The 11,727-nt window shown below is 61.7% G+C and overlaps 2 protein-coding genes across 3 annotated transcripts in view; one reads left to right on the top strand and one right to left on the bottom strand.

Annotated features, from left to right (window-relative positions):
• Positions 1-2,601, top strand: part of DMPK (DM1 protein kinase) — a gene marked incomplete at its 3' end in the record, with an annotated part of 19,048 nt that extends 16,447 nt beyond the window's left edge. The window contains exon 5 of the mRNA XM_080636085.1: positions 2,512-2,601. Within this exon, the coding sequence (XP_080492211.1) occupies positions 2,512-2,601 (90 nt within the window). The remainder of the gene's footprint in view (positions 1-2,511) is intronic.
• A 44-nt stretch (positions 2,602-2,645) lies between these two features.
• Positions 2,646-11,727, bottom strand: part of SYMPK (symplekin scaffold protein) — a 44,304-nt gene continuing 35,222 nt past the window's right edge. For both annotated transcript variants that reach the window (XM_080636032.1, XM_080636033.1), the window contains exons 24-27: positions 7,606-7,782; positions 3,293-3,379; positions 3,008-3,199; positions 2,646-2,924 (exon numbers count right to left, since the gene is read on the bottom strand). In XM_080636032.1, the coding sequence (XP_080492158.1) occupies positions 2,676-2,924; positions 3,008-3,199; positions 3,293-3,379; positions 7,606-7,782 (705 nt within the window). In that variant the 3' untranslated portion in view covers positions 2,646-2,675. The remainder of the gene's footprint in view (positions 2,925-3,007; positions 3,200-3,292; positions 3,380-7,605; positions 7,783-11,727) is intronic.

Here is an 11,727-nt window from a genome sequence, read left to right as displayed (position 1 = left end):
GTCCCCATTGCCCCACTGTCCCCACTGTCCCCATTGTCCCCATTGTCCCATTGTCCCCACTGTCCCCATCCTCATTGCCCCACTGTCCCCACTGTCCCCATTGCCCCACTGTCCCCACTGTCCCCACTGTCCCCACTGTCCCCATTGCCCCACTGTCCCCACTGTCCCCACTGTCCCCACTGTCCCCATTGCCCCACTGTCCCCACTGTCCCCACTGTCCCCATTGTCCCCATTGTCCCCACTGTCCCCATCCTCATTGCCCCACTGTCCCCACTGTCCCCATTGCCCCACTGTCCCCACTGTCCCCATTGTCCCCACTGTCCATCCTCATTGCCCACTGTCCCCACTGTCCCCACTGTCCCCATTGCCCCACTGTCCCCACTGTCCCCACTGTCCCCACTGTCCCCACTGTCCCCACGCACACCAGGCCCACCCGACTGTGAAAGTCTCTCTTTAGTATAAATTAAGGGGGGGGCACCGGGAGGGACCCCCATGGGTGCCGGGGGGGGACCCCTATGGGTGCCATGGTAACGGGGGGGTCAGGGTGCCACGGTAACGGGGGGGGGGTCAGGTGCCACGGTAACGGGGGGGGGGGTCAGGGTGCCATGGTAACGGGGGGGGGGTCAGGGTGCCATGGTAACGGGGGGGGTCAGGGTGCCATGGTAACGGGGGGGTCAGGGTGCCATGGTAACGGGGGGGGGTCAGGGTGCCATGGTAACGGGGGGGGTCAGGGTGCCATGGTAACGGGGGGGTCAGGGTGCCATGGTAACGGGGGGGGTCAGGGTGCCATGGTAACGGGGGGGGGGTCAGGGTGCCACGGTAACGGGGGGGGTCAGGGTGCCACGGTAACGGGGGGGGGGTCAGGGTGCCATGGTAACGGGGGGGGGGGTAAGGGTGCCATGGTAACGGGGGGGTCAGGGTGCCATGGTAACGGGGGGGGGTCAGGGTGCCATGGTAACGGGGGGGGTCAGGGTGCCATGGTAACGGGGGGGGGTCAGGGTGCCACGGTAACGGGGGGGGGTCAGGGTGCCACGGTAACGGGGGGGGGGTCAGGGTGCCATGGTAACGGGGGGGGGGGTAAGGGTGCCATGGTAACGGGGGGGTCAGGGTGCCATGGTAACGGGGGGGGGGTCAGGGTGCCATGGTAACGGGGGGGAGGTCAGGGTGCCATGGTAACGGGGGGGTCAGGGTGCCATGGTAACGGGGGGGTCAGGGTGCCATGGTAACGGGGGGGGGTCAGGGTGCCATGGTAACGGGGGGGGTCAGGGTGCCATGGTAACGGGGGGGGTCAAGGGTGCCATGGTAACGGGGGGGTCAGGGTGCCATGGTAACGGGGGGGGGTCAGGGTGCCATGGTAACGGGGGGGTCAGGGTGCCATGGTAACGGGGGGGGTCAGGGTGCCATGGTAACGGGGGGGGGGTCAGGGTGCCATGGTAACGGGGGGGTCAGGGTGCCATGGTAACGGGGGGGTCAGGGTGCCACGGTAACGGGGGGGGGGTCAGGGTGCCATGGTAACGGGGGGGTCAGGGTGCCATGGTAACGGGGGGGGTCAGGGTGCCATGGTAACAGGGGGGGGTCAGGGTGCCATGGTAACGGGGGGGTCAGGGTGCCATGGTAACGGGGAGCCATGGCGAGGAATGGGAGTGGTGGATTGGGAGGGAAGGGGTGGGAAGTGGGCCATGGAATGATGGGATCATGGAAGGATGGATAATAGGAACATGGATCATGGAATCAAGCATGGAATGATGGGATCATGGGAATCTGGGATCATGGGAATCTGGGATCTGGGAATCTGGGATCATGGGAATCTGGGAATCTGGGATCTGGGAATCTGGGATCATGGATCATAGGATGAAGGGATCATGAGAATCTGGGATCTGGGAACGGGAATCCGGGATCATGGATCATAGGATGAAGGGATCATGGGAATCTGGGATCTGGGATCATGGGAATCTGGGATCATGGGAATCTGGGATCTGGGAATCTGGGATCATGGATCATAGGATGAAGGGATCATGGGAATCCGGGATCTGGGAATCTGGGATCATGGATCATAGGATGAAGGGATCATGAGAATCTGGGATCTGGGAATCTGGGAATCCGGGATCATGGATCATAGGATGAAGGGATCATGGGAATCTGGGATCTGGGATCATGGGAATCTGGGATCATGGGAATCTGGGATCTGGGAATCTGGGATCATGGATCATAGGATGAAGGGATCATGGGAATCTGGGATCTGGGAATCTGGGATCTGGGAATCCGGAATCATGGGAATCTGGGATCTGGGAATCTGGGATCATGGATCATAGGATGAAGGGATCATGGGAATCTGGGATCTGGGAATCTGGGATCTGGAATCCGGAATCATGGGAATCTGGGATCTGGGAATCTGGGATCTGGGAATCCGGAATCATGGGAATCTGGGATCTGGGAATCTGGGATCATGGATCATAGGATGAACGGATCATGGGAATCCGGGATCTGGGAATCCGGGATCATGGATCATAGGATGAAGGGATCATGGGAATCTGGGATCTGGGAATCCGGGATCATGGGAATCCGGGATCTGGGAATCCGGGATCATGGATCATAGGATGAAGGGATCATGGGAATCTGGGATCTGGGAATCCGGGATCATGGGAATCTGGGATCTGGGATCTGGGAATCCGGGATCATGGACCACAGGATGAGCCATTCCCATCGGATCCTTCGGACACCCCCAGCTGCTCCAACACCTTTATTACCACGGGGGGGGGGACCCACAAACCCCCCTCAGGCTTCCGCTGGCCCTTGGGGGGCATCAGGGCCCCCCCCGGGGGGCACCTCCGGGCTCTGGGTGCCGGGGGGGGGCGGCTCCGAAGAGGGGGGCTGCTGGGGGCAGCCTCAGCCAATGGGGGGGGCTCTGCGGCAGGGGGGGGGTCCTGGGGAGAGAAAGGGGGGGGTGTGGGGTGTGTTAGAGGTGCCCCCCCCCATAGAAGGGGATGGATGGGGGGGGGGTCCATACCTTGGGGGGGTCCAGAGCGGTGTCCCGGGGGGGAGCCGCCCCCCCCCGAGCTCTCCTCATCCTCAGGGATGCTGATGAAGATGGGGGGGGGCTCCAGGTCAGCGCCCCCAGGTCCGAGGGGGCATCGGAGGGGGGGGCGGGCAAAGGCTTCCCTTTGGCATCCTCTTCATGGGGTCGCTTTGGGGGCTTCTCCTGCATGGAAATGGGGGGGGGGGGAGGATAAGGGGGTGCTGGATACAGCAAGGGGGGGGCAACAGGACCCCCCCATTCCCACCCCATTCCCACCTCTCCGGGCGGCCCCGCATGGGCATCCGGCTCCTGGCGCGTGGAGGCTTCCAGGATGGCCATGGTGGAGAGCGGGATGTGAGCTTGCTGGGGGGGGCACAGAGAGGGGGGGGCACAGAGAGGGGTCAGTGATGGGGGGCACAGAGAGGGGTCAATGATGGGGGGCACAGAGAGGGGTCAGTGATGGGGGGCACAGAGAGGGGTCAGTGATGGGGGGGCACAGAGAGGGGTCAGTGATGGGGGGCACAGAGAGGGGTCAGTGATGGGGGGGGCACAGAGAGGGGTCAGTGATGGGGGGCACAGAGAGGGGTCAGTGATGGGGGGCACAGAGAGGGGTCAGTGATGGGGGTGCACAGAGAGGGGTCAGTGATGGGGGCACAGAGAGGGGTCAGTGATGGGGGGCACAGAGAGGGGTCAGTGATGGGGGCACAGAGAGGGGTGAGTGATGGGGGGGGCACAGAGAGGGGTCAGGATGGGGGGCACAGAGAGGGGTCAGTGATGGGGGGCACAGAGAGGGGTCAGTGATGGGGGGGCACAGAGAGGGGTCAGTGATGGGGGCACAGAGAGGGGTCAGTGATGGGGGCACAGAGAGGGGTCAGTGATGGGGGGGCACAGAGAGGGGTCAGTGATGGGGGCACAGAGAGGGGTCAGTGATGGGGGGGGCACAGAGAGGGGTCAGTGATGGGGGGCACAGAGAGGGTCAGTGATGGGGGGGGCACAGAGAGGGGTCAGTGATGGGGGCACAGAGAGGGTCAGTGATGGGGGGGCACAGAGAGGGGTCAGTGATGGGGGCACAGAGAGGGGTCAAGTGATGGGGGGCACAGAGAGGGGTCAGTGATGGGGGCACAGAGAGGGTCAGTGATGGGGGGCACAGAGAGGGGTCAGTGATGGGGGGCACAGAGAGGGGTCAGTGATGGGGGGGCACAGAGAGGGGTCAGTGATGGGGGGGCACAGAGAGGGTCAGTGATGGGGGGCACAGAGAGGGGTCAGTGATGGGGGGCACAGAGAGGGGTCAGTGATGGGGGGGCACAGAGAGGGGTCAGTGATGGGGGGCACAGAGAGGGTCAGTGATGGGGGGCACAGAGAGGGGTCAGTGATGGGGGGCACAGAGAGGGGTCAGTGATGGGGGGCACAGAGAGGGGTCAGTGATGGGGGGCACAGAGAGGGGTCAGTGATGGGGGGCACAGAGAGGGGTCAGTGATGGGGGGGCACAGAGAGGGGTCAGTGATGGGGGGGCACAGAGAGGGGTCAGTGATGGGGGGCACAGAGAGGGGTCAGTGATGGGGGGGCACAGAGAGGGGTCAGTGATGGGGGCACAGAGAGGGGTCAGTGATGGGGGGGGCACAGAGAGGGGTCAGTGATGGGGGGCACAGAGAGGGGTCAGTGATGGGGGGCACAGAGAGGGGTCAGTGATGGGGGGGCACAGAGAGGGGTCAGTGATGGGGGGGCACAGAGAGGGGTCAGTGATGGGGGGCACAGAGAGGGGTCAGTGATGGGGGGGCACAGAGAGGGGTCAGTGATGGGGGGGCACAGAGAGGGGTCAGTGATGGGGGGCACAGAGAGGGGTCAGTGATGGGGGGCACAGAGAGGGGTCAGTGATGGGGGGGCACAGAGAGGGGTCAGTGATGGGGGGCACAGAGAGGGGTCAGTGATGGGGGGCACAGAGAGGGGTCAGTGATGGGGGGGCACAGAGAGGGGTCAGTGATGGGGGCACAGAGAGGGGTCAGTGATGGGGGGGCACAGAGAGGGGTCAGTGATGGGGGGGCACAGAGAGGGGTCAGTGATGGGGGGCACAGAGAGGGGTCAGTGATGGGGGGGGCACAGAGAGGGGTCAGTGATGGGGGGCACAGAGAGGGGTCAGTGATGGGGGGGCACAGAGAGGGGTCAGTGATGGGGGGCACAGAGAGGGGTCAGTGATGGGGGGGCACAGAGAGGGGTCAGTGATGGGGGGGCACAGAGAGGGGTCAGTGATGGGGGGGGCACAGAGAGGGGTCAGTGATGGGGGGCACAGAGAGGGGTCAGTGATGGGGGGGCACAGAGAGGGGTCAGTGATGGGGGGGCACAGAGAGGGGTCAGTGATGGGGGGGGCACAGAGAGGGGTCAGTGATGGGGGGCACAGAGAGGGGTCAGTGATGGGGGGCACAGAGAGGGGTCAGTGATGGGGGGGGCACAGAGAGGGGTCAGTGATGGGGGGCACAGAGAGGGGTCAGTGATGGGGGGGCACAGAGAGGGGTCAGTGATGGGGGGCACAGAGAGGGGTCAGTGATGGGGGGGCACAGAGAGGGGTCAGTGATGGGGGGCACAGAGAGGGGTCAGTGATGGGGGGCACAGAGAGGGGTCAGTGATGGGGGGGGCACAGAGAGGGGTCAGTGATGGGGGGCACAGAGAGGGGTCAGTGATGGGGGGGCACAGAGAGGGGTCAGTGATGGGGGCACAGAGAGGGGTCAGTGATGGGGGGCACAGAGAGGGGTCAGTGATGGGGGGGCACAGAGAGGGGTCAGTGATGGGGGGCACAGAGAGGGGTCAGTGATGGGGGGGCACAGAGAGGGGTCAGTGATGGGGGGCACAGAGAGGGGTCAGTGATGGGGGGGGCACAGAGAGGGGTCAGTGATGGGGGGCACAGAGAGGGGTCAGTGATGGGGGGCACAGAGAGGGGTCAGTGATGGGGGGCACAGAGAGGGGTCAGTGATGGGGGGCACAGAGAGGGGTCAGTGATGGGGGGGCACAGAGAGGGGTCAGTGATGGGGGGCACAGAGAGGGGTCAGTGATGGGGGGCACAGAGAGGGGTCAGTGATGGGGGGCACAGAGAGGGGTCAGTGATGGGGGGGGCACAGAGAGGGGTCAGTGATGGGGGGCACAGAGAGGGGTCAGTGATGGGGGGGCACAGAGAGGGGTCAGTGATGGGGGCACAGAGAGGGGTCAGTGATGGGGGGGGCACAGAGAGGGGTCAGTGATGGGGGGCACAGAGAGGGGTCAGTGATGGGGGGCACAGAGAGGGGTCAGTGATGGGGGCACAGAGAGGGGTCAGTGATGGGGGGCACAGAGAGGGGTCAGTGATGGGGGGGCACAGAGAGGGGTCAGTGATGGGGGGCACAGAGAGGGGTCAGTGATGGGGGGCACAGAGAGGGGTCAGTGATGGGGGCACAGAGAGGGGTCAGTGATGGGGGGCACAGAGAGGGGTCAGTGATGGGGGGGCACAGAGAGGGGTCAGTGATGGGGGGGCACAGAGAGGGGTCAGTGATGGGGGGCACAGAGAGGGGTCAGTGATGGGGGGGCACAGAGAGGGGTCAGTGATGGGGGGGCACAGAGAGGGGTCAGTGATGGGGGGGCACAGAGAGGGGTCAGTGATGGGGGGGCACAGAGAGGGGTCAGTGATGGGGGGCACAGAGAGGGGTCAGTGATGGGGGCACAGAGAGGGGTCAGTGATGGGGGGGCACAGAGAGGGGTCAGTGATGGGGGGGCACAGAGAGGGGTCAGTGATGGGGGCACAGAGAGGGGTCAGTGATGGGGGGCACAGAGAGGGGGTCAGTGATGGGGGGCACAGAGAGGGGTCAGTGATGGGGGGCACAGAGAGGGGTCAGTGATGGGGGGCACAGAGAGGGGTCAGTGATGGGGGGCACAGAGAGGGGTCAGTGATGGGGGGCACAGAGAGGGGTCAGTGATGGGGGGGCACAGAGAGGGGTCAGTGATGGGGGGGCACAGAGAGGGGTCAGTGATGGGGGCACAGAGAGGGGTCAGTGATGGGGGGCACAGAGAGGGGTCAGTGATGGGGGGCACAGAGAGGGGTCAGTGATGGGGGGGCACAGAGAGGGGTCAGTGATGGGGGGGGCACAGAGAGGGGTCAGTGATGGGGGGCACAGAGAGGGGTCAGTGATGGGGGCACAGAGAGGGGTCAGTGATGGGGGGGGCACAGAGAGGGGTCAGTGATGGGGGGGCACAGAGAGGGGTCAGTGATGGGGGGCACAGAGAGGGGTCAGTGATGGGGGGCACAGAGAGGGGTCAGTGATGGGGGGGGCACAGAGAGGGGTCAGTGATGGGGGCACAGAGAGGGGTCAGTGATGGGGGGGCACAGAGAGGGGTCAGTGATGGGGGGCACAGAGAGGGGTCAGTGATGGGGGGGCACAGAGAGGGGTCAGTGATGGGGGCACAGAGAGGGGTCAGTGATGGGGGGGCACAGAGAGGGGTCAGTGATGGGGGCACAGAGAGGGGTCAGTGATGGGGGCACAGAGAGGGGTCAGTGATGGGGGCACAGAGAGGGGTCAGTGATGGGGGGCACAGAGAGGGGTCAGTGATGGGGGGTCCATGGCGGGTACCTGGTGGGGGGTGAGGGCCCGGACGTGGCTCAGCAGCGGCTCCCGGAGCTCCGGGCACTTGTCAAAGACAGCGGCGAGCTGGGGGGGGGGCAGCTGGAGCACGACCTGGAAGGACTGGGGCTTGGTGCGCTGGCAGCACTTGATGAAGCCTTCCCACACCTTGGGGTACTTCCAGACCTGGGCAGGCAGACGGGAAAGGGACGGGAGAGCCATGGATACAGGGATGGGAGAGCCATGGATACAGGGATGGGAGAGCAATGGATACAGGGATGGGAGAGCAATGGATACAGGGACGGGAGAGCAATGGATACAGGGATGGGAGAGCCATGGATACAGGGATGGGAGAGCCATGGATACAGGGATGGGAGAGCAATGGATACAGGGATGGGAGAGCCATGGATACAGGGATGGGAGAGCAATGGATACAGGGATGGGAGAGCCATGGATACAGGGATGGGAGAGCCATGGATACAGGGATGGGAGAGCCATGGATACAGGGATGGGAGAGCAATGGATACAGGGATGGGAGAGCCATGGATACAGGGATGGGAGAGCAATGGATACAGGGATGGGAGAGCCATGGATACAGGGATGGGAGAGCCATGGATACAGGGATGGGAGAGCAACGGGATACAGGGATGGGAGAGCAATGGATACAGGGATGGGAGAGCCATGGATACAGGGATGGGAGAGCCATGGATACAGGGATGGGAGAGCAATGGATACAGGGATGGGAGAGCAATGGATACAGGGATGGGAGAGCAATGGATACAGGGATGGGAGAGCCATGGATACAGGGATGAGAGAGCCATGGATACAGGGATGGGAGAGCAATGGATACAGGGATGGGAGAGCAATGGATACAGGGATGGGAGAGCAATGGATACAGGGATGGGAGAGCCATGGATACAGGGATGGGAGAGCAATGGATACAGGGATGGGAGAGCAATGGATACAGGGATGGGAGAGCAATGGATACAGGGATGGGAGAGCCATGGATACAGGGATGGGAGAGCCATGGATACAGGGATGGGAGAGCAATGGATACAGGGATGGGAGAGCCATGGATACAGGGATGGGAGAGCAATGGATACAGGGATGGGAGAGCAATGGATACAGGGATGGGAGAGCCATGGATACAGGGATGGGAGAGCCATGGATACAGGGATGGGAGAGCAATGGATACAGGGATGGGAGAGCCATGGATACAGGGATGGGAGAGCCATGGATACAGGGATGGGAGAGCCATGGATACAGGGACGGGAGAGCCATGGATACAGGGATGGGAGAGCCATGGATACAGGGACGGGAGAGCCATGGATGCAGGGATGGGAGAGCCATGGATACAGGGATGGGAGAGCCATGGATACAGGGATGGGAGAGCCATGGATACAGGGATGGGAGAGCAATGGATACAGGGATGGGAGAGCCATGGATACAGGGATGGGAGAGCCATGGATACAGGGATGGGAGAGCCATGGATACAGGGACGGGAGAGCCATGGATACAGGGATGGGAGAGCCATGGATACAGGGATGGGAGAGCCATGGATACAGGGATGGGAGAGCCATGGATACAGGGATGGGAGAGCCATGGATACAGGGATGGGAGAGCCATGGGATACAGGGATGGGAGAGCCATGGGATACAGGGATGGGAGAGCAATGGATACAGGGATGGGAGAGCCATGGATACAGGGACAGGAGAGCCATGGATACAGGGATGGGAGAGCCATGGATACAGGGATGGGAGAGCCATGGATACAGGGATGGGAGAGCCATGGATACAGGGACGGGAGAGCCATGGATACAGGGATGGGAGAGCCATGGATACAGGGATGGGAGAGCCATGGATACAGGGATGGGAGAGCCATGGATACAGGGATGGGAGAGCCATGGATACAGGGATGGGAGAGCAACGGGATACAGGGATGGGAGAGCCATGGATACAGGGATGGGAGAGCCATGGATACAGGGATGGGAGAGCAATGGATACAGGGATGGGAGAGCAATGGATACAGGGATGGGAGAGCAATGGATACAGGGATGGGAGAGCCATGGATACAGGGATGGGAGAGCCATGGATACAGGGATGGGAGAGCCATGGATACAGGGATGGGAGAGCAATGGATACAGGGATGGGAGAGCAATGGATACAGGGATGGGAGAGCCATGGATACAGGGATGGGAGAGCAATGGATACAGGGATGGGAGAGCAATGGATACAGGGATGGGAGAGCAATGGATACAGGGATGGGAGAGCCATGGATACAGGGATGGGAGAGCCATGGATACAGGGATGGGAGAGCAATGGATACAGGGATGGGAGAGCCATGGATACAGGGATGGGAGAGCAATGGATACAGGGATGGGAGAGCAATGGATACAGGGATGGGAGAGCCATGGATACAGGGATGGGAGAGCCATGGATACAGGGATGGGAGAGCAATGGATACAGGGATGGGAGAGCCATGGATACAGGGATGGGAGAGCAATGGATACAGGGATGGGAGAGCCATGGATACAGGGACGGGAGAGCCATGGATACAGGGATGGGAGAGCCATGGATACAGGGACGGGAGAGCCATGGATGCAGGGATGGGAGAGCCATGGATACAGGGATGGGAGAGCCATGGATACAGGGATGGGAGAGCCATGGATACAGGGATGGGAGAGCAATGGATACAGGGATGGGAGAGCCATGGATACAGGGATGGGAGAGCAATGGATACAGGGATGGGAGAGCAATGGATACAGGGATGGGAGAGCCATGGATACAGGGACGGGAGAGCCATGGATACAGGGATGGGAGAGCCATGGATACAGGGATGGGAGAGCCATGGATACAGGGATGGGAGAGCCATGGATACAGGGATGGGAGAGCCATGGATACAGGGATGGGAGAGCCATGGGATACAGGGATGGGAGAGCAATGGGATACAGGGATGGGAGAGCAATGGATACAGGGATGGGAGAGCCATGGATACAGGGACAGGAGAGCCATGGATACAGGGATGGGAGAGCCATGGATACAGGGATGGGAGAGCCATGGATACAGGGATGGGAGAGCCATGGATACAGGGATGGGAGAGCCATGGATACAGGGACGGGAGAGCCATGGATACAGGGATGGGAGAGCCATGGATACAGGGACGGGAGAGCCATGGATGCAGGGATGGGAGAGCCATGGATACAGGGATGGGAGAGCCATGGGATACAGGGATGGGAGAGCAATGGGATACAGGGATGGGAGAGCAATGGATACAGGGATGGGAGAGCCATGGATACAGGGATGGGAGAGCCATGGATACAGGGATGGGAGAGCCATGGATACAGGGATGGGAGAGCAATGGATACAGGGATGGGAGAGCCATGGATACAGGGATGGGAGAGCAATGGATACAGGGATGGGAGAGCCATGGATACAGGGATGGGAGAGCCATGGATACAGGGATGGGAGAGCCATGGATACAGGGATGGGAGAGCAATGGATACAGGGATGGGAGAGCCATGGATACAGGGATGGGAGAGCAATGGATACAGGGATGGGAGAGCAATGGATACAGGGACGGGAGAGCCATGGATACAGGGATGGGAGAGCAATGGATACAGGGACGGGAGAGCCATGGATACAGGGATGGGAGAGCCATGGATACAGGGATGGGAGAGCCATGGATACAGGGATGGGAGAGCAACGGGACACAGGGATAACAGGACACATGGACACCCATGGGTATCCATCCTGTTCTGGTGTCCCCATGGGTGTCCCTGTGTTCCATGCCACTGTCCCTATGGCTGTACAGGATGGGCAGACACCCATAGGACACCCATTGGCACCCATAGGACACCCATTGGCACCCATATGACACCCATTGGCACCCATAGAGGCACCCATAGGACACCCATAGGCACCCATAGGTGCACCCATAGGACACCCATAGGGCACCCATAAGCACACCCATAGGCACATCCATAGGCATCCACAGGACACCCATAGGCCACCCATAGGCCACCCACAGGACATCCATAGGCACCCATTAGCACCCATAGGACACCCATAGAGGTACCCGTACAGGCACCCACAGAACACCCACTGGCACCCACAGGACACCCACAGGCCACCC

Source organism: Psittacula echo (genome assembly GCF_963264785.1).
Source record: "Psittacula echo genome assembly, chromosome: 29".
NCBI lineage: Eukaryota > Metazoa > Chordata > Aves > Psittaciformes > Psittacidae > Psittacula > Psittacula echo.
The sequence above is the reverse complement of the archived record's forward strand: the minus strand, read 5'-3'. Positions and strand labels throughout refer to the sequence as shown.